Raw genomic sequence first — 23,814 nt, 5'->3', positions numbered from 1 at the left:
ATGTTGGTTTATGAAGTATGAATAAAGAGCCTGTAAAGAGCCAATAATGTTCTAACTAATGGTCTAAGTGTACGTTATTGCCTTTCTGAATCCAAGATCTTTTAGTCTGTGTAATAGGGCGAGTAATTCTGAGGTCATTGCACGTGTCTGAAAAGCAAAACATAACCCTAACTTGATCCTCATCTACTTGGAGTGCCAGGCGGGAGACCCAGCAATTACCATAAAAATGTATTCCGGGCTAACTCAAGAGGGTTACAATTGCTATGGCCCCAAATTTTGCAACCATACAAAATGACACAAGCCACTTTGGGCTTGAATACTTCCAAGCATGTATCAAGTCTATGTGCTCCATACAGAAAGTAAAACCTAAGGCACCCTTTTAGATTCCTAGCTGGCATATTTTGAAACATTTTTAGTAATTAGCAATTTCTGTAAATAAAAAGAAGCAATTTCATCACACAGGCTGTCTTTATATAGGCAGAGGTGCCGTTTGTGGAAGGTGCTGCTCATGCCACTATTATGAACACAACACCTGAGCAGTGCATGACCAATCTGACAACTTCATCACTGAATCCCTGGAAGGAAGCCTCTCTTACGTTGCCAGAGAAAGGCAGAAGTGACCCGACTCTGACCCTGGCGGTGCCCATCTGCGGGAGGACCAGATGGGAGAGGATAAGCTCCAGGGAGACAGAAAGAGACGAAGTCAAGATAACCCTTGTGGGCAACCTGAAGGCATCCTCCCATCTATTCCCCTGGGTTCTTCCTCTCCGGTGGCCAGGGAAGCGCCATCGCTTTTGTATCCCAACCCTGGGGTTGGATGTGTGAGGGAGGATCACCTGGGTGAAGGGACCTTGGGGAGTAGAGGAAAGATCCCTTTAGGTGAGGCATGGTTTCCCCCTTTCCTTCGTCAAAACACATCCTACCCTTCCCTGACCTTTATAGGTTATTATCAATCTTCCCCATTGTCACACATTCCACTTGTCTCCCATTCATATCCCTTTAAGACTGGGACGACGAAGAGGCAACTAGGAGTAATGCACACTTCCATCTGTGCGCACCACTTTGGTACTGGGATGAGGAAGAGAATTGTAAAACACTGCTCTAAAGGTCAGGCAGGTCCCGTTGACAGAAGTAATTGGGGTCAGGCAAAGGACTTGTACATGTAGCCACTTGAGAGGCTACAGGTGCATATATGCATATAAAAAGGAGAAACCCACATGGAGAAGGGGAACCGCCTGGGGAACCGCTTGGGAAGCCGGGACAACGTGGAGCAGGCTGGAGAGGGGCCAGTGAAAAAGACGCTGACAGCTAATGAGAAGGGGCACCCAAGCCAAAAAACTAAAACCAATGAAATAAAAAGAGGTCAGCTACAATTGGCCCATGATTGTTGACACTGTACACAAGATATCTAGCAGTATGCATGAGACCCTCTAGTTTTTATATTATCTTGGAACTCAAGGGACTTCTCTAACATAATAAAAAATAAAGGCAGGCATTCTGAAGTCCTTTGCCATTCTTTGGTCTGCAGGAAACCCTTATGGCAGACCCACCCATAATGGATGATTATGAGGTGTATTTTAATAAAGCTAAGCAGGTATTAAAGGGCCCCTCTATGGAGGTTTGCTCTCAGCTTTGAAACTCAATCAGGGTTCTGATGGAAGACAAATTGCAACAGAGGAGAGACATATTTGTGACTATGTTAACATGGAAAGAGTCAGTGTCAGAAACATCAAAAGAATTTCATTTATGTATTTCATCCCTAGTAGTGTTCTGCTTGATGAATTCTCATATTTAATGTTAGGAGAAAGTCCTGAAGAGGGACTATATAATATACTAGGGGATTGTAACTCAGAATGTTGGATGAACAGTGGTATTGGAAACCGGACAGGGCGAGTGCCTCTAGCAAAAAACGAGTTAGAGGTCAACTAATAAGACAAGAGTTAGATGCATGGGACTTGGCCGCTCTTAACGGTTCATTGCAGGGAGATCTATCCCCGAAATGTACTTGGTACAATAACCAGTGGAGATCTACCCTTAACTATGTTTTTGCTTCCTCAGATCTGCAAAGTAGGGGAGGAACATTAGAAATATCACGTACCCCCACAGGTGATCATTGCATGGTGGTAAATATGGCACCAATAACCAGATTTGTAACTAACACAGCAGCGAGTCTATTTGTGGAGATTAAACCAAGGGATCACAGTGTGAGGTGGTACCAAAAGATTGCAACACCATATCAGGTTAATTATGGGCCAGTATAACAGTACAGACAAGGCAATATGTAATCCTACGGAATTTGAACCCACTCTTCGATCCATCCTGGGAGAATTGACATCTGCCAAGATTTTGACAAGAAGGGCAACCGATTACCTACATAAACACATCTTAGATCATGAGGTACAGAAACAGACGAGAGAATTACACACTAACCTGAGTAAGAGTATTGCAAAGAAAGAGGCCACTATCGATGTTAGAGATACGCAATTTACAAAAACAAGTTTAAAAATTGGAGACAATGTCATACATTTCACGATGCAGAAAGGATGTTGAGTTGTGTTTCGGGAAATCGCACCGATAAGTTTTGGCTTGTGATTAAATCACAAGGAATTGATTCCTTTTTGCAAACCCAACTAATAACAGAGGAGGTTTGGATTGATCATTTTAAGGAGTTATACATTGTTGATGAACTGGAAGTCCCAGTCTGTTGTAGTTGTAACAGCTGGTCAGGGGTCATTACTTGGGAGAGGGAAGATATTGTAAATGTAATTAAACGTAGAAAAAAATCGAACACACCTGGCCCTGATGGTTTATCAACTATGGCATTAAAGTCTGGTGAGTTATTGTGGGCTAAAGTCCTTTCCCCATTGTTTGGTAACATTTTATCGACCCAAGTGATTCCACTGTCTTGGAAGTTGTCAATTCTGATCTCAGTGCTCAAGTGGATGGGTGGACGGGGGGGTACAGATTCTCCCCGTTCAACTACAGACCAATCTGATTACTGAACACAACAAATTTGTTATTAAACGAATTACAAACCTGGTCTCTAAAATCAAATAACTTGGATATCTATCAAGCTAGTTTCAAGAAGGGAATTGCTACAGCACTAAACAGTTTTGCCTGTAAAATAGACAGGTGACGGAACAGGGAAGATCAGTGTACCATGCCTTCTTGGATGTAAGTAAAGCTTTTGATTGTGTAAATCAAGTACTTTTTTTGAAAGAAATGTGTAATTGTGGTTGTCCATTGCCTCCGATTACTATACTAGTCGCCCTACATAAGGATACAAAAATAAAGGTGAGGCTTGACACCCAGAGAACATGCACAAAGTGGATTAACACAAACCGTGGCCTTCGCCAAGGGTGTGTTCTGGCCTCGTTTTATTTACATTTTTACCTTAAAGATATCTACATCTTTAAAGATATCTAAGATATCTTAAAGCTCTATGCTGGGCTGCAACACAGACCAATATTCTGTATATAGGACAAACCAAAGTTCTGTACTTAAAATACGCTGACAACACCATCATCTGTGACATGACACCAACTGGCCTGCAATGGGCCCTCGACAGTATAAATATATACTTCTTAAGTTTCAAGCTCAATCTTAGTATTACAAAATCAAAAATAATAATTTTGAATGTAGAGAGATCAAAATGGAAATTTCTTAGATGGGGTATATCAAATCAATCTTTAGAAGTTGTCAATCATTTAAAAAACTTGGGTAGTTTTATATATTCAAGTGTAATGAAACAGACAATATACAAGGACAAAAAAATAACATTACTAGCATCTGCCTCTCAGTTGTCCCAATTAATGAAGACATTTTTTGGTCCAATCTAGAGGCTACGTTCAGGAGAAAGGTGCTGCACTTGCCTTGTTCGGTACCAATGGCCGCAATGAGGAACAAACTGGGTTTACTTCCTCTACAAACGTTTGTAAAGTGGAAGGTATTGCAAATCTAAGCCTCAATTTTGTCACCTGCCCACGCGTCCTTATACATTATACTAAAGGTAGAACTGAATATGGGATCAAGCAGGGCACTCTGAAATGACAAAGTAAATGTAATGATTTATTGAAAAGGTTAGATTCTTCTGCTGAGGAGCTTAGCGCTAATCCAAACAAAGTTAAAATGAAAATGTACAGAAACAAATGAATCAAGAACAAGGTTGTTTTAATGAGTTACCGTTGTTTCAACTATCATTTTAATTGGTCTGTAAACATTTTTATGTTTTGGCGCCTTATTTAAAGAAACATCCCTCAAGAGGGTTCAGATTCAAGGTTTTAAGGTTAAAACTGAACCTGGTTCCAACATTGAATCTTTTAGGTATGCGTTTGAAGCCCTCGATAGAAAAAAAAGGTCACTATTGTGTTAGGAGAACAGAGACCTTAAGACACTAACTTATTGGGTGCCCACAATTAATCGATAACACGAAACAAGATATTGGGCAGATTCACATATCACAAAGAGAGGGTGTTTTTAGAACAGCTATGGATTTGTATTTTAAACACAAATTAAATCGCTATTGAATCCTTTTTTAGAATTTGTAAACTTAGTATTGGCTGATTATTTGTCATGAATTGGATTTTAATAATAATTTGTATGTTCTGGTTTTTGTAATGTATTGACTAATAATGATGTTGAATTATTTGTGTGAAAGGTTCTGTCGAGAACCCAAAAAACACACAATAATTAAAATAATAAAGCACGCCGACAGCTGTATGCTAGCAGGAAGGACGCTGCGGCCAGAGGGAGCCACAAGAATATCCAGTGCCCTAAGCCGCATGTCCCCCGCTGGAGCTGGGCGACACCAAAGTCTCCACTACGCTGCAGGAAGCAGCATGAAGGTTTGGAGGCGAGCATGACTGGCTGGTGCTCCCAACTCGAGAGAGGGGAACGAGCGAAAGCAACAGAGGAACGCACATGCACTCAGAGGGGGGGCCGTACACCACTGAGTGACGGGGACAGAGCATTCAGGATGGGGCGCTCCTGGGGCTTGGCGCCAGCAGAGAAAAATGCCGAACAAGTTACAGTGTATAATGAATGGGTCCAGAGACCAAAAAAACTTTATTGAATATCGAACAAGGTACAAAGTGCTGAGTGAATTATTGGACACCAAACTAAACAAAACCTATGAGAAGCTATGCAAAGCAGTGGTCACAGTGTACGAAGTAGTGGAACTATGTTCCCTGCTGGCCTGCACCCACTCACCACAAACCCTATCACCACGCTTCCTCCCACACTCAGTACAAACCCCCAAACACTTGCACCTGCTGTTTAAGGAAATATTCAGTGTAGTGCACTGAAAGTACAAGTATCAACTTCTTCCTACACTGTTATTTTTAAATTAAACCATTCCGGAACGGTTTCTTTTTAAAATAAAAGTATATGAACGGTCAAACAATTTTTAAAAGTACAGGAGCACCGCTCCTGCTCACTTCAACCACTGATGCAAAGTATATGAGAATATCACGCGAATGGAGAGAAAGTGAGGTGTATTAATAAATGCAATGAAAATAAGGAAGAAGCATTTGTGAAACAATTTGAAATTATAAAAAGTGAAAACCCAGTAATGTGAGTTTGTGAAGCAAGTTAAAGGCAAATAATTAGCACTATTGGATGGTGTGTAAGCAAGGTGGTAACAAGGAAGAACCTCCACGAATTGCGCTGGGTTAAAGGCACAAGTTTGCAGAGGCAAGAGACTGCCAGGGAGAAACCACAATACAGGTGGACTAATGTCACAGGTGCAGAGAGGACAACTATGGTGACAAGAGAGTCCAATGAGAATCAGTGAACATTACAAAGTGCCAAGGGTTATCGGTTGCATGATCTTTGATGGGTGGATCATGTGGTCGGACAACTGCACCTAAACCGAGTAACCCAGAGGTTGTGCTGCATAACAAGTGACAACTTGGCTAAAGAGAAGAATAAGCCAAGTGAAGGGGTGAAACCCTGAAAGGGTTACAAAGAGGATGTTGAAACAATCTGGCAACTGAGAAGGTTGAATTAACTGTGAATTGTTTGGAACTTGGGGAAGGGAGCCCAGAGGATATTTGGTACTGTGTTGATTTGGAACTGTATTGTACTTTGAGGAGGGGAACTCCAAGACCGTTTGAATAGTGTTGAATTTGGGGGAAGAGTACGCTGAAAGTGATCCTGGAGCTAAAAGAAGCTCACAACTTTTTTAACACTGTTTCTTTGGTTGCCGACATGCCTACACATTGTATAGATTTAGTTTTGAGGGCAAGCATAGGTTTCGGACACAGACAGACTTAAGTTAAACTTCATGACACAGCCCATCCTTAGTTTCTTTAGGTAGGGAAATCCCACCTTAGCATAGGCTAAGTTAGGCTTTACTAGATTCTGACATTTGAGAAATAAACATTTCCTTTTAGAAAATTGAATCTGTTGTCTGTGTCTTACTTTGTGATGCCGTCACACCCTTTAGTTATACCTTTCAGAGACAACCAGGTACCTTTGCAACATTCATACATGGCCTATTATAATATAGATACTGATTCCTCAGGTTTTTGTAGCCCAAAACTTAATTCCCCCCCCCACCTTTTTGGATACTGAGACGAGGAAGAGAGATGGAGTAATGAGGATGACTGGACACGGTAAACCATGCTGCGTTCTAGTCAATGGAAACTGCAGAAAAAGAATGGGACATTTAAAAGCAATAAGGGTGAACCAAATTCAGGAGACCGAGAGAGACAAAAACTGAAGAGGCACCTGTTGACTTGTGCGGGCACTTCGGAGGACGCAAAAAGGCAAGCAGGCTGCAGAAAGCAGCGCAGAGGCCAATGGGCATGGTGTGCAGATGAGCCAGACTGCAAGAAGTTTGCCACTTTTCGACAATGGTTAACCAGAGCGACCAAAGTCAGAGCAAGGTGAAGCAGGAAACGAAGAACACGCCGGACGCAAGACCGGTCAATGGACCAGGAGGGCAGATGCTGGGGAAAGACAAGGAACGCTGAAGACGCCTTCCGAGATCAGTAAGCCAAGAGAGAGTGAGCAGGATATCAGGGTGTGTCTGAGTGAATCATGTGTACCGCGTACTATGCTATAGCCAGAGTGAATATTACCGATACGAGCGTTGTTGAACCGACAAACCTAAATAAAGGCAAAGTGAATATTAGTAAAGGCATTTGCATGTGAATATTACTGATTTGAACATTGTTGAAGGAACGAGCCTAAGCGAAGGCAGTGCAGGTATTACCAATACGAACATTGTTGAGAGAAAGAGCCTATGTAAAGGCAGTGCAGGTTTTAATGACACGAATACTTGACAGAAAGAACCTGAGTGAAGACAGTGAAATCATTGCAAGTACAAACTGTGTAAAAGTCAAATGCCTAGACACGGCGAAAGAAGTAAGAAAGGGTTGGTGACCCGATATTCGAACATTCTTGTAAACTGGATAAAATAGAAAGTCAAGCAAAGAGCCGAGAAGCCCTGGCAGGTTAGTGAACCAGGAAACCAGTTAGTCTGGGACTCTCACCCAAGCAAGAAAGTGATGACACTGACAGGCGCGTAAACCAGGAGTAACAAGGATAAAGGATAAAAAGGGATGGTTAATCCCCTTTTGTTTGGAACAAGGAAAAATGCATTGGTAGGCGACTATACCATGGAAAGATTCATGCCCCTTTAAAGAATTCCAGAGATAAAACCAGAGAAAGGGAAGAACCTCATCCCTTCAAAGAACCAAAGTCTCAAGAGAATAAATGAAACAATGGAGCCCTGGCAGGGAAGTAAACCAGGGGTAGAAAGATAAGTGAAGGAAAGTAATGTTTTGGAAAATCAACACGGGAGGAAGCCATACCCCTTTGAAAGAGGAACAAGAATAAGAGAGGGAAAAAAGTGAACAGTTTAAAAAAAGTGAAGATTTTAGATTCTGTGAAGATTAAAGGGGTTTAAGGGTGGAGTTGTGCCCCTCTAACCCCTTGTTAAAACTGTGAAATAACAACATGAATGAGAAGGGGTATTCAAGGAGAGAGTCATCTCTGTGGAAAACATTGAAACATTATTGGCTGCATCAGAAGTACAGAGTGATTGAAAGAAACCAAGAGAAACATAGGGGCGGGGAAGACCTGTTTCCTGGTGGAACAGTATTTCCTTTTTCCTTTTGTGTGTTAGGGAGAATTCTCATTGATGGCTAATTTCCCTCACCTAGCGAGTCCCCCAGCAGCTTTGCTGGACTTCTGGAGTTTATTTTTTTCCACTTGGTAAGAGTGTGACCTTTTCCCCCACTCTTACCTGTGTTTTGCCAGGTATATTTCTCTGTTTTTGTGACTGTGGACTCTGAAGTACATCACTCCAGTAGCGCCCTTTCCTTGTGTGTCACACAGCACCTTCAGTGCCGTGGCACAGGGTTGTCTTTGTGACTCCCCACCCCACCCCCGACTCCATTACTGAGGCTGACTACAGTCCCCCAGAAAAGGGTAAAGTTACCATTAACTTTACCTAGTCAATCTACCACAGATCCAGTACACCCCATTTTCCATGGAGTACTGGAAAGGGTTAATTCGTATCCCTTTTTATCTGTACCTCCTAGAGAATTGTTTCGCTCTTTTAACATTTAGACTTGGCTTTTGGCAGTGGTATCTACCCTAACTTTTCTACCGCGTGGTATTGTTCTTGGCTATTCTATTATAACAAACATAAACCCGCTTGACCAAATTGTCTTTCTTTTGGCTCCGGTTGAGTTTATTCGCCATTTCTTTTTGTTAAAGTACATCTTGTGTTTGACTTTGCACGGCAAACTAGGTTCGCCTTCTTTGTTCACCGTCTTTTGGAGGGCTTCTGCCCAGAAGCCCTCCACCAGGCGCCTGGGTGTCTAGGTGGGCTAAATGTGAGGGAGGGGTGTAATCATCCCCTACACAGCGTATCCTTGGAAACCCAAGTCGCACTTTGCCATGATTGGCTGAGGTTGTTGTCCAGGCTGGACAACCCCCCTGCTGGGTGATTGACAGCCAGGCTGTGTGAATGGGGGTTTTGCACATAAAAGGCAGGTCTCTTGGGCTAGAAGTCAGAGAGTCGCCACTGGAACTACAAGGAACCAAAGAGAAGCGGAGAGAACGATGACTGCTGCAACTACCCCGTCGCGGTGAAGCCCTGCTGCAGTCCTGACCTATCTACCCTTGGACGACTAAGAAGATCCAGTCCGGAGTCTTCTTCCCTTAAGCCTGGTGGGGATAACCAGCTCATCTTCTTCAGCCAGAGGTCGCCTTTGTGGTCGAAATCTCTGCACACTGCTGTAGTGGTCCGGATAGCCACCTGAATAGCCTCTCCTGTTTTTAAGGAGCGCACCTTTTATTCATTGTCGCTGCTGCAGGCCTCATCGCTGTGTGGTGCAGACCCCCTTCAGACGTCCTCCTTCACAACGAAGCTCCAGGAACCGTGGGTCTGCAGGAAACCAACAGAAACAACTGCCAGGGCACCAGCTGCACCATTGGAATAATGTAATGTGTTCTGCTTGAGGAAACTGGGTGAACCCCTTTTCTTCATTTTCAAGACTTGCCCTTGTCTTCCCTCCTTCTTATAACTTTTGCTTCCGAACATTGACAATATCTAAGTACTCTTGGCTACGTTGAATCGTGAACTGTCTGACTGTGTGATCTTTGGCAACAGGCCTCCGGTGTCACTTAACCCTGGCTCCGGACCTTTGACTCTTGAACTCCTGTCTGAGTGTTTCTCGATTCTGTCTGCCTAACCAAAATATTGCCTGTGATTTTTGCCTCCAACTCCCTCTGGGTATCTCAGGTGCTAAGTGTGTTTTTGCCCCGGTAACATTTCATGTCACGGATACGCGTTTAGTTATTAGACCGAACTGTCAAAAAGTGATCGCAATCGTATTCACGGTAACATGTTTTGTTCACAACACCGCACCATTCAAACACAGGGTACTTACCTTGAGACTTACTGTACAAAGAGAATTGGTTAGTTTTAGTATATTTTTCGCGTGGTTTTAAATCTAATAGAAGTGTTGTGTTTACAACAAATGGTTTAAAAATAAATATACTTGTATTTTTCTACCTGAAACCTAGAGTCAGTGTTTGCTTGAGTCACAGTAATTGTGGTCCCTTTGTGTAATCTCTGTTACTGCTCATATACTCTTGAGATAAGCCTGGCTGCTCCGCCACTGCTACCACTCTGACATAGTAGTACAGGCTTGTACCAAAGGTAAAACTTGTATTGCCACCTGTAGTCTTAATTGTGTGTAGTGGTCCCTAAGTGCACTGCACAGGATTCTGCCTAGCATTGTGCACCTTAGAACTCTATGTTTGGCATTTTCAGAACAAGCTATACGTTCTAGCTCAAAGAAAACCCCATTTGCACCTTGTATTCAGTTTGGCATGTACGGGTCAGTTTAAAGTTTTTTCACACAGGACGGAGGACGCTTTAAATGTTAAACATCCTGACAGACATTCATTAGCGTTGTTGATGCAGGGAAACCCCTTAGACATAGGGACAGATAGGAGTTCCCCAGCCCCTTTTATTATTTTGACAAAAAGAAAAGAGTGATTTCTTTAACATTAACAAAAGTTAATATTGTGTCTGACACTTACTACTGACCCATCACAAGCCATACACATTCATATCGGTTTGTAAAAAGAGCACACCCTCTATCAATACTCAGTGCCTCTATTTTAGCATCGGACATGCTTGTAGATTTATCTAGCTGCCAAAACTGGTCGAAAACACCTTTTCTCACAAAGAGTATTAATAAAACTATTGTTGAATGTTTGTAGATGACCATCCTTGTGGGTACTGATAATTAACAAAAGCAAGTCAAATGGCAGGTGTCGTGTATTGATCGATGTATGCAGGTGGGCTGAGCAACACACCTTGCGCATTTCATGCTTCATCAAGCTAAAAAGTGGTCTAATAACAGTGTATAGGACTTTCTACTGAGAATATCGCCGTACATATGGCCGTTTGTATCGCCATAGGCAATATTTTTGGGGAGATATTTTGTGGGAGCCGGGGTTGCGGGGGTGTCCCCTGCACATTTTAAAATAATGCAGGGGTTGCGGGGTGGATATTTTTGTATCGCGACATTTCTGCAGGTATATTAACACCTGGAACCCTTTCACCAGCAAGGGCATCTTGGCACTGACAAAAGAAAGAGAATCAAACAAACCACAACAACCTGACTAGAACAACAGAGTTTTCAGTATCGATCGGAAAGAGAAATTATGCTCAATGGCCCACAGAGACATGGGTAATTTATTCCACAGTTTGGCTGCAGTCATAGAGAAAGAACAGCCCCCTAGTCTCGACCGCTTAAATCTAGGAACTTGGATCAGCAGTGCCTGCGATCAACAAAGTGAGCGAGATGGGACATAGTGGCAGATTGTTTTCCTGCAGATACTCCGGCCCGGCCTGACGGTGTACCATATAAAGCCTTAAATGCCTCTCGTTTAACAACTTGTAGCCAATGTAGGCAGTGTAGGGCAGGAGAAATATGGGCCCTTAACGGGGTCAGGGTGGTGACTCTTGCAGCAGAGTTTTGAAGTATCTGCAATCGATGCAGTAAATAGGCCGGTTGGGAGAGTTACAATAGTCCAGAATTCTGGACATGGAAGAGGAAACAACCGGTGCGTGACAACCTTCGGTACAGAAGGAAGAACAAGACTGACAGTGGCATTAAATAACCAGGGAGAAAGTGCAAATCCCTGCAGAACACCACTCAAAATAGAAGAGGGAGTAGAAGAAAAAGGGGTTAAAGACAGACTGAGTGATCCAACAGGAGAGAGTGAAACCATTATAATTACAGGAGGTTACAAAGAGCATTGCTTTTAGTCATTATTTAATGAGGGCCACTGCTTCTAGAAGGTTGAAGTGAAGGTACACACCAGGTTGTAAATTCCAAGTAGCAGAGCCTCGATGCAGCCACTACTCTGTAGATCCCGGCTTGCAGCGACTGTGAGATAGCACCAGATAAGCTCTGGGAGGAACTGGAGTGTGAAGCGTTGCAACCGTTCCTCTCCGCTCCGGTAGAACTCAAAGAGCTGGTGGCAGACAGGCTCCAGCAACTGCACGGGGAAACAAAAGACATAGTTAGAATGGATAAAGGATATACTTACAGCAGCAGCAGCAGAACACCCTGTTCTCATTCAGGGTAACCAACCGAGCTTAGTCAGTGGAAAACACAGCCATCACAGGCCTGCTGCTAACACACGCAATGTCACATCCCAACAACCACACTATGATCAGAGGCTCCTAACGAACCAGCATAAACTTCACAACGTCATTATGGCTCAAAAGGGGAGCACATTTGCTTTACACAGTGGCAAACACTACCCAAGAAAGGTAGCACCCACATCAGAGCACCCAAGCTGTAGTAGCCTATGGCAAGTTTGAAAGGTCACTACGTGTCAGATGTGATGTTTGCACAAATGCTCTCAAGTTCAGGAATCGCCTTCCTTCCCCCCCAGGCAGCAGTACAGCACTATCGCCCCGCTGAGCCCGCTCTAACACCTCCCTGAAGTACGGAAGCATATCAAAGCCGCGGTATGCATTATACTGTTCTCTTATCATAACATGCGGGAGATACAAGGCCCCAAGGGCTCGGCTACGAGGCAACCCCGGAATGGCAGTTGGAGAAAGGCGCCGCTTACGTCATAGCCTGGGCGCGCGAGGCGAGGCCAGAGGGTGATCCAGCTCGCGCCCCGAGGGCAGATACAACACTCCCCTCAGCAGCACTGCTGATGTAGATGAAGCTTGACCCGAGCACATGAAGGCGTTCTGAGGCCCATAGAACAGTATTACACGTGATTTTACTCAAACTCTTGTCATTATGAAAACCGCGAGTGCATCAAAATACACAAACTTTGCAATATTAAAAAGCATACACTGTACATATTAGCATTTAGATATAAAGAGGCAACTGCAAAACGGCTACGAGTTATTCCATAGCAAAACTGAACAAACGTTGGTAAAGGCAGCAGTGTTGGCTTTTGCACAGGCATTAGATATGTATCTGCCAACCACTGCAATAATATGGCCAGTGCTAGCACCATTTACCAGCTTTTACCATCTTTCTATTATGGCACTGCCTGGAAAATTCCGATCCCATGCCTACACAAAAGTCAAGTCTGTTGACTTTGCCAATGCCTGTTAACAGTGCGAGGTAAATGTATGGGTTTCTTCATGCTTTAAGCAAAGCCATGCATGTCCAGCTACACGAATAGCTGCAATAGGATAGATTGTGTTATTTAATTGTCTTCCTTTTCTTTTTTTTCCAAAGCAAAAGTCTATGGGCCTCTAAGTCTATGAGGCTGGGCGTTGCACGTTGCCTAGCAACGCTGTGTAGGCAGCCCTTAAGGCCACACATCCGCCGGCAGGCGGAAGCCGGCGGCCACCCAAGGCCAACATAAGGCCATCTGCCCTGTTTGCCCCTGTTCGCACCGGGAAGCTACCGTTACCGTTGGACCTCTAAGATTACACACATTCTCCTCATTAAGGTTTCATTCTTTCATGGATTGACGTGGATGATCAAATTCATACTAGGACATAAACAATGTGAGTACTGTCACTAGCTTTTCATTTGCTACTCTATACTAGTTACTATAGTGCTCTCCTGCTACCCATATCATTTGCTATGCCCTATGGCCAAGCTCAGCCACCCATTGTCCGATGCTGTGCTTTTGATCGTTATACGGGTCTGGCTCATGCTGTGCCTGGTGTTGTGCCCTATGGTCGCCTACAGACCACTTTTGAAGTTGTGTTGTGCCCTATGGTCGCCCACAGACCACTTTTGAAGTTGTGTTGTGCCCTATGGTCGCCTACAGACCACTTTTGAAGTTGTGTTGTGCCCTATGGTCGCCCACAGACCACTTTTGAAGTTGTGTTGTGCCCTATGGTCGCCCACAGACCACTTTTGAAGTTGTGTTGTGCCCTATGGTCGCCTACAGACCACTTTTGAAGTGGTGTTGTGCCCTATGGTCGCCCACAGACCACTTTTGAAGTTGTGTTGTGCCCTATGGTCGCCTACAGACCACTTTTGAAGTTGTGTTGTGCCCTATGGTCGCCTACAGACCACTTTTGAAGTTGTGTTGTGCCCTATGGTCGCCTTTGTGTTGAGTCCCCCCACTCACAGCACTACCAAGTACACAATCATGCCCTTAGCGTCCTGCAAGCTCACCGCTGCCGCCACCACGCTGCTCACCCTCCTCTCCACTCTCACTACTCTCAAACTCTATCCTCTCATCCATCCCCTCATCCACACACCACCCAGCCCACTCTTCTGCCACAAGCATTTCGCTTTTAAGGATATCACACCTACCATGTCAGATCGTACACCCTGTGTAGTAACTCTGCACAGACTAGAAAGACTTAGAGCGCGCACACAGACCCCAGAACTTAGCACACTAGCCCTTCCCACGGAATTCAGAAACTATAGACTGAGTTCCCGCACCACCTCCACACGCTGTCCCCGCACGGAATACCCACACACCCACAGTCCACCACCCACTAACCTAGCCACACCTTGCAATACCACCTCACAGAACATACCAGACACGACCATCACTCACACCTCCACAAGCAAACATCACACACCTCACATCAAATGTGCCCTCCTCAATGTCCGATCACTCCCAGCTCATGCCTCTGACATCCATGACATTATAACCAGTAATAACATTGACCTGTTAGCCATCACCGAAACATGGTTACATGAAGCATCAGGCCCTGCCGTTACACTTGCGCTACCACCGGGCTTCTCCATACTCAGACAAGATAGGCCAGATCGAATAGGAGGCGGAGTAGCCCTCATCTACAAAGAGAACCTACAGCTCCGACCTATCAGTCACCCCTCGACCAACAACTCTGACCTCTTATCGGCCAAACTCACATTGTCACCCAACAGCACCATCAACATTCACCTACTATACCGCCCCCAGGCAATTCCCCAGACTCCCAGGACAACATCTTGCACATCCTTAGCAACAACATCAAAAGCTCCACCAAAACCATTCTACTAGGGGACCTCAACCTAGGATTTAATGATCCCAAGGACAAATCTGCAGCCACTCTCACCAAGGAACTCAATGACCTGGGCTTCATCCAAAAAGTAGAAAGTCCTACTCACATCAAAGGCCGCATACTTGACTGGATCGCAGACCATAACTGCCTCTCCTCTATCACCTCCAACTCCTCACTGCCTTGGACTGACCACAACTGCATAGAGTTCTCTATTCCTATCACCAAACACCTTAAGACTCTGACCCCTGCCAGCGCTGCACAAGTCAGAAGCTCAAAAAAACTCACAGAGGAGAACCTACGCCCATACCTCAATACCCCAGTGTTAGCCCCCCCATTCGCTAGCGACCCCAATATCCTAGCAGACATATACAAAGATGTCCTCACCAAAGCTATCGATGAAATAGCACCACTTGAATGGAAAAAAGAAAAGAAATCCCTACACTCCAACTCCTGGTTTACTGAAGAACTGCACTCATTGCGATCCCACAAAAGAGCAGCACTAAAAAACTGGCAATCTGACCCCTGCACCAATACCAAAAACATATTCAATTTAATCTCCCAGCAATACAAGAGAGCTATCTCCAATGCCAAAGCCAACGCCTTCAACACTCGTATCGCCAATGCCAAGTCACACTCCAAAGAGATTTTCGCAATCTTTAATGAGCTCATCTCCCCCCCTAATACTCCAGATGAAATAATCAAAGATGAAGCGTGGTGTACCAGCATTCAAGCTGCCATGCTTCACAAAATTGACCTTCTCCAAAAGAAAATCAAAGACCACTGCAAAGCACTTCCTCACCAGACAGGAACCAAACCGACCAACACCGCACCCACTTCCTCCAAGCCCACCATACCTGACTTCTCCTTCAGAGATGTCACTGAAACAGAAGTTATTAGCCTTCTAATAAACCTCAAACCCTCCCCATGCAAAGGCGACATTTGCCCAACTAAACTAGTCAAAGACTGCGCAGACTGCCTTGCGCCGCTCCTCACAGCATTTATCAATGCGTCCTTTAAAACAGGCATCATCCCAGCCAACCTCAAAGAGGCCTGGGTCCGGCCTCTCCTAAAAAAACCGACTCTTGACCCCTCACAACCCAACAACTATAGACCAATAACCACTGTGCCATTCTTGCTGAAATTACTGGACAAAGCCGCACACTGCCAAATCCAACACTTTCTGGAAACCCACTCCATCCTCGGGACGAGGCAATCGGGCTTCCGGAAAGGACATGGCACAGAAACAGCCCTGGTAGATCTGAAGAGCCAGATCACCCAAATCATGGACAAAGGCAAGCCGGCTCTTCTGCTTCTTCTAGATCTCTCAGCCGCGTTTGATCTGGTTGATCACAAGATTCTCACCTCCCACCTCACGCACTCAGCCAACTTCTCCAAAGAAGCAGCCGCCTGGATCACTTCCTTCCTCGAAGGCAGGGCCATGAAAGTCTTCTCGGACATCGCTAACGCCTCACCCACGACAATCCACTGCGGGGTCCCTCAAGGTTCCTGCACTGCACCCACACTCTATAACTTGTTCACCAAGCCCCTCTTTGACAAACTTGACTCATACGGCATCACCTACACGAACTACGCGGACGACACACAAGTACTTCTACCCCTCTCAGGCTCATACAATGAAGACGCAAAGGCACTCCACACTATCTACTCCATCTTCAAGGCATGGATGGCAATTAATGGCCTCTGCCTCAATGGTGACAAGACCGTAATCTGGATACTAGGTCAACAGAACACCTTAGACAAACTGGACAAACTGTACACTAACTTCTCCATTGACAACTCCATCATCCCCGTGTCCACAGCCGTCAAGACACTGGGAGTATACCTTGACTCTTCACTATCAATGACTAGACAAGTCAGCGCAATCACTTCCGCATCCGCACACACCACCAAACTTATAAACGCCATCAAGCCCTACCTCTCTAAACCTAACTGCCTCTCCATAGCGAGGGCAACCATTGGAGCCAAACTGGACTACTGCAATGCTCTCCTAGCAGGCACATCAGCCAAAAACATAAATAGACTACAAATCACACAGAACAACGCTCTCCGGGCCGCTCTTAGTATCCCAAGAAGAGAGCATATCACCCAGGCCAGGCTCTCAGCCCAATGGCTCCCAGTCAAAGAACGGATCACCCTCAAAATCCTCACCCTCACTCACAAATGCCTCTCCTTCTCCGCCCCGTCCTATCTTTCAGATACCATCCTCAAACCTTCCTCCACACGTCCCACTAGGACGCAATACGCTAACCTACTCTGCACCCCACGCATCAAAAAAGCCAAAGCCGGAGGTCTTGGTTTTCCCTACATTGCAGCACAGACATGGAACGCTCTCCCTTCAGACATCCGAACGGAAAACTCACTTCCCATCTTTCGCAGGAAACTGAAAACCTTGTTCCTTGCTAAATAACTAGCAAACTTCAGGAAGCCATGTAAATATACTGCCTTGCTATTGTATATATTTCCTCTGTAATTTATGTACTGCTTGTAACTACGGTTTCCTTTGCAACTAAGATGTCTGTAACAAGCGCCACGATGCTTCTGGGCTGTTGTGCGCTCAACAAATTTGAATAAATAAATAAATAAATATGGGCCTCATTAAAATTCAGTGGTGCCGTAAAAAAAAGTGGTGCAATTCCGTAACCACCACTTTTTTCAGCGGTTCGGAATAACCACCCCCTTTTACCGCACTGCTGAATTCAAAGTGCAGATTTGTCTACAGCAAGGTGCTCCTCCACTACAAGGTCAAAAATCTGCAGATTAACTGAGAAGCAGTTACTACTTGTGGTAAGTCTGCCAAAATCCCCATAGAGTGCTATGGATTCCAAAATGGAGACTAACACCGCATTGCCACCCCTAGAAATCCTGCTGTAAATGTGCAAGACAGTATCAGTTGTGCTATAATACCCCAGTAGAAATCACAGAATTATCGCCAAACTCATAATGAGGCCTTGTAGGTCTCAGTTTGCCGGTAATCCTGTGATTTCACAGGGAAATTACCACCAAACTCAGTCCTATGAAGTTACTGAGGAATTTCAAATGGCGGCAGCGTATATCATTCCACTGCAGTAAATTAGTCGATTTCTTACCTTGAAGTGGCGAATTTACATTAAGCATCTTGCTGGAGAAAAATCCACTACTTCAAGGTTAAACTTAGACTTCGTAAGTACAGTAAAATAGTGGCAGTAACAGAATTACCACCACTTGTTTACCACACCACTGAACTCAATATGAGGCTTCATTTCCTTGTCTCATTCCTCTATACAACAGGCTGGTGCTTAAAACAGGCGCAATTGAGTGACAAAGGATGTATTTTAGTTTTTTTCTGTTGATGTCGTGGGAGGATAGCTCCGCAGCAACGTGCTCGCCTTGGAAGCAAGACGACACAAAGCAACACAGGTTTGATCCCCGGGTCCGCGCTTAGAAACCTTTGGCTATTTAAGTGTGTTATAAATACGCAACTAAGAACAAAAAAAATAATAAAACAAAAACAAAAAACAATTCCTGTAACAGCGCCTCGATGCCCGCGTGCTGTGAGCGCTTTAAAAATGCTAAATAAATAAAAAATAAATAAATGTCTGTTTAAGTGCTGCTTTACGTGCAAAGCATACATGTTGGCTCAACTTTAGCGTCATGGGCCTTATTACAAAACTGGTGGTAAATCAGCAGTTTATCTACGGCTTTCTTGCCAAAATCGTTTACTGTAACCTCCACTCAGTCCCACAGTATTAGCAGGGGATTGCGAGTGCTGGTACAGCGATGTAAATCCTCATTTTTGGAGTCTAAAGGACTCTGTGGGGATTTCTGGTGCATTTACCGCCAGTGGTAATATGGGATGCTAAATCTGCCAATTTATGGCGATAATGTGGAGGATTCATCTCCAGCCTTTTTCAACGATTCACCTCCTCCACTTTAGCTTCAAACTCAGAATTCAGTGGTGCGGTAAAAAAAGACAGAAATTCCGTTATGCCACTTTTTGGGCGTTAATGGAATTATTGCCACTTTTTTTAAACCACACTGCTGAACTCGCAAAGAGGCTATTGATGCTTTGTGGATGATTGTATTGATCAATGCTTACTATGAATACCATCGATAACTAACAAAACAATGCCATGTGGGCTGGTTAACGGGCCAGATTTGTACAAATTGCCTCAAATCTCAAACTATTGGCTCGGCAAACTCATGTTTTTTTGTGAACGCAAAGGATTTATGACGTGTTCAATGCTGGTATGTTTACCAAAGTACATGCTTGTTACGCAGCAGCGGTTTGTGTTTCCAGTCTGATGTTGAAAGACTCGCATACGTATCCTAAAATACATTTACTGTGTGGGAAATACCCACAGCTATACTGGCAGACTACACCCTTGGAGACAGTAACACATCGTATAAACAATGGCAACCACACTGATTAAGTGCATGCTTTAGGACCTGTGACGTTATCTGCACAAATATCAGCGCAGTTCTACTGTTTTCCTTAAACCAGTTCATGTTTAACTCCTGTTTTAACTGAAATGTCTGATTATTGCACAAGGGTCAACCTTCTGTCACTACCACCTCAGGAAACCCCCTTTTTAATCTACCAGGCAAGTGTACATTCCTGAGACATTTAAAGCTAAAAGGCCAAGGGAAGAAACGATTTAGTCGAAATTATACGTGTTGTCCAGATACACAATGAAAGCTTGCAGTACTCAAACTGTAATCTATTGGGGCAAAAGCGTTGACTTTGCCAATGTTCTTTTAATAGGACTTCAGTGCAGGAAATCCATATAAATCAGACGGCTGGAGGCAAGGTGAAGACATGTTTATGACACCGGTAGGGTAGTGACAGGAGCGATTAAGTCGGATTGATTAAATGTCGAACGGTTGACGCTATTGTATGGCAGAGCTTGCTCAGAGAGATGCCAGGAGGACGTGTTTTGGGCGGGGAGGGGCAGGTAGTGGGTGAGAAATGACACCCACAAGCTGTGTCTCCCTCCTCGCGTGCCATCTCCCTCCTAGAAGCTCTCCTATGCAATCCTTTTGGCTTATAGTGGCACTGAAGCGCAACCTAATTGCCAAGCCGAACATGAAAACAACTGCTTCGTTCCAGTAGCATTTATTGAAAAATAAATGTAATTATTTTTCTCAACCCAAAATACTGTTTTAGCTGAACAAACATTGCAGGTTTAAAAAAAAGACCCAAAACTGAGGATCTTGCAAAGACGATACCGTTATCAGGCTAACTCCATGATTTGTCTGCAAGCTTTCAATACCACACGATGTCATATCCCCGGCTGGCTGTCTTCTGCTTGCTGATAGATTGGATCCATCAGCTGTGATTTTTGGATACTGAGGCTTGAGCCTCATTACTCCATCTTCTCGGGTTGATTGTGTAGTCGTGGGGTGGGAATCTTCTTGGTCTGTGTGGTCTTGTCACAGTAATGCTGGTTTCACAGGTTCTTGCAGTGATGGTGAGGTCTTATCTGTGCTGTACGAGCAGTGGTTTAAGTAGGGTGAGAAATCGAGTGGGGCTGTTACGAAGGGGTGTGGAGCTAAATGAGGGGCATGTCTAAGTGTCCCCAGCATGGGACAATTAAAAATAAAAGTGCCTTTCCTCCTGGCTGGTTGCTTTTCCTGTGGATACGAACCAGAGTCAGTACATCGCACTGTGCGATTTCATAGGTGCTCGATTTCTTTCGTTTAATTCGATCGACTGCTTGACACATACCGCCTGTTACAAGATGTATGTGTCAAGCAGTCTATTGAATTAAACTATAGGAATCCAGCATCTCCGAAATAGCACAGTGCGATGCAGTACTGGCTTGTCACCGGCAGGGCTCCGGTTTGCATCCCCATCCCCAGAACGGGACAATAAAGAAAAGTGTGTTTCCTTGCTATTGGGTGGCTTGTTTTTTTTCATTGTCTTTGCTGGGGATTCCACTCCGAGCGCTGCCGCTGACAAGCCAGAGTTGTAATTGCAATGGGTTATTTATAACGCGTTCTAAACGTGGACCCAGGGATCGAACCTGTGTTGCTCCGCATGGTCTTGCCGCGAGTTGCCCCTGAGCTATATTCCCGAGACAACGACATGGACTGTAAGATGAAAGTTTAGGGAGACTGCCGGGTTCAGCCAGGTCCGCTTAAAGCCCCAATGCTATGCGCTATGGAATGCTGTAATTTCACTGTTCTCAGAAGCACAGCAGGCTAGGAAGCTGTGAGGGTGTCCAGGCAGGCAGGTGACTTCTGCGATGTTCGCAATGGGGTGCTGTCAAAACTTATGCGGACTGCTGCCTTCTAGTATGGTCTTGATAGCAAGAAGGCCGGTGAATGTCGAGCCTCGATAGGGAATTGTAAGTGAATCAAAAGTTTACAGAGACTGAACAAGAGAGAGCAAGGATGCGATCTTGAGCTAATAGGACCAAATGTTGTTCAACTTTCTAACCTGTTGTACACAAGCATGGTGCATGTTAATGCCACCAGGAGAGGTGCGCTCATGCTGTATTTGATTATGAGTACTTCCTTTGTGGTGATGTGTGCTCTTACAAAACAATTCTCAAAGCATTTCTTTTCAGGTGGGGGCATAATCTTCCTTCTCTTTCGACACTTCGCACATCGCAGAAAATGGTCTCAGCTACACACTGCGATGAGAGATGAAGGTCCCACTTTATATTCTTTAGGGCCCGAAGAGAAGCAAGCTAATGGGTCTGCCTTCAACTACTCGTATGCCAAAGCTTGCCAATTTGGGAAGAAACATCATCATTTGTTTGAAAGATACAAATTCTACAACAGACTGCAGTCTTCTTTGGAATCCATTACTGATTTCATCAAGCACTCAACGACAAGGCGAGCATGTGGTCATTTGGAGCAGTAAACAATCAGTTCATCTGTCCAGGATTACCAAGGGCCAGTAGTCGCAGTGATTAGTCATTGGAACAGACTACCAACCTTACTAACTAGTTGCACGAAAGAGTCAAAGAAGCAAAGCCCATCTGACGGCGTGCGCACCACCCGATTCTAGCCCACAAAAGCCTACAGATGTTCTGACACGAGTTCACCAAAGCCTGCACTGTTGCGTCAGTCGCACACACATCCTGATAGGATTCTTGACTTGCTCTCAATAAAGAATTCACGAACAGCAGAAAGATTGGGCATTGTACAACGGTGTACCAAATGAGACGTTCATGGACTGTTGCCATAGCTGCAGAGCCCTCCGATGAGGACATCTACGGTGACAGCATGAGCATTCTCGTCCTGTGTGCGACAGTTGATGAGAAGTCGACCTGCAGAAAGAAACCATATTGCGTCATTGTGATCAATAATGTCCCCCTCAAGTTATTCGCAGATTATATTCTGACCACACCATTGCCCCTGAATCGATGTTCATTCCAGTGTTTGGTGACCGGTTTCATGTCAGTTACTTTTCTGATATTTCTCCTGTGGCTCAGAGTGGCCACAACATCTATCTGCTAGGGTTCTCCCATCATCGTTTCTCTTCAAGGACGGCAGCACTTCTGGGAAACTGCAAGTGTCTAAAAGCGGCCTTGCTGTTCTGTGCTGGGAGGAACAAGGTTTGTTAGCCATCAAACTGGACCCCTGTGAAAAAAGCATCCTGCCATAGGCATGTCATGCTTTATTCAATCAACAGGAATCACTCCAGCCCCACCCAGGTGCACAACTCACATAACATCACAGCTACTCTACCCTTGCTCCACCTCTTGCCATCCTAGGTCACCACATACTTCCACCCTACCTTGGAGACCACTACAGGGGAGTAATACTTCAAACCCTCCATAGATATTTTGAAAGGTTTTTAGAACCTCACCAAATCGGCTAGACTTATAATCCTGAGGCATGAACACCTTTTGCAGGGGACCCCTTTTGCTTGCCCTGGTAATGCGAGACACACTCTCGAACTCCCTTGACATCCACCTTAGGCTGTACCTCCTCCGCCATACAATGTGGGAACAACTCTGAATGTGACGCTCTCCCCTCTCATTCTAACAAAAGGTGTTCGCCACCATCATCTCTCTTAAAGAATTCCACTCCAGACCGCAAGCATGCACCAATTTTAAACTCTCCTTAAACATACGGTTGATGCATTCTGGCATGCCATTTGCTACAAGGTCATTTAATACTGTTCTGCAGTTAACTATTCCCCTCTCTCTCCCAAATAGGCTTGCATTCCTCTCAACACCAATTGAACACAATTGTCCGATGTAATAATTTGAGTATACCCCTCCCTTGAGAATATGTATTCCATAAACTGGATCACACTTGATGTTGTGTTATTACTTTTATTTATAGACAATCACAGGGAAAGCAATGCATTTTTGGCACAAAAACCTTCACTTATTTTACCATTGATAACAGAGCAGAGGACATTGGTCCTTTACAATGGAGTGAGAGAATGTGACTTGAAGACCAGATGTTTCAGGAGAAGGTGGAAACAATCCATGGTCGAGGAAAGTACAGAATGATATAGGAATGGAATGGTGGAGGAAGTGCTGGGGAAACAGGGTCTTCAGAAAGAAGGAGAGCTTTGAGGTTGGATTTAAATAGTGGTAGAGTTGGAGTACTACAGAGAGGGAGAGGAAGAGCATCCCAGAGTATTGAAGCCAGGAGAGGGAAAGAGCGGAAAGGAGAGGGAAAGAGCGGAAACGAGAGGGAGCACAGACAGTTGGTGACAAGTAGGAGAGCTGAGGATGATCTTAACAAGCGAGGAAGAGAGTAGGGAGTGAGATGAGCAGATAGGTATGGTGGGGTGAGTCCATTGATAGTTTTGAAGATAATCAGAACAAGTTTATACTTAGCCTTTGCTTCATCGATAGCCA

At 44.6% G+C, this 23,814-nt stretch overlaps 1 protein-coding gene across 5 annotated transcripts in view; it reads right to left on the bottom strand.

Annotated features, from left to right (window-relative positions):
* The window catches only part of HYCC1 (hyccin PI4KA lipid kinase complex subunit 1), a 711,655-nt gene that overhangs the window by 315,355 nt on the left and 372,486 nt on the right, over positions 1-23,814 (bottom strand). For all 5 annotated transcript variants that reach the window (XM_069648331.1, XM_069648332.1, XM_069648333.1 and 2 more), the window contains one exon: positions 11,854-12,033. In XM_069648331.1, coding sequence (XP_069504432.1) covers positions 11,854-12,033 — 180 coding nt within the window. The remainder of the gene's footprint in view (positions 1-11,853; positions 12,034-23,814) is intronic.

The sequence above is a fragment of the Ambystoma mexicanum genome, chromosome 2q (assembly GCF_040938575.1).
Source record: "Ambystoma mexicanum isolate Mex_15411 chromosome 2q, UKY_AmexF1_1, whole genome shotgun sequence".
NCBI lineage: Eukaryota > Metazoa > Chordata > Amphibia > Caudata > Ambystomatidae > Ambystoma > Ambystoma mexicanum.
Note: the sequence above shows the minus strand (reverse complement) of the source record. Positions and strands in the feature narration are given on the sequence as shown.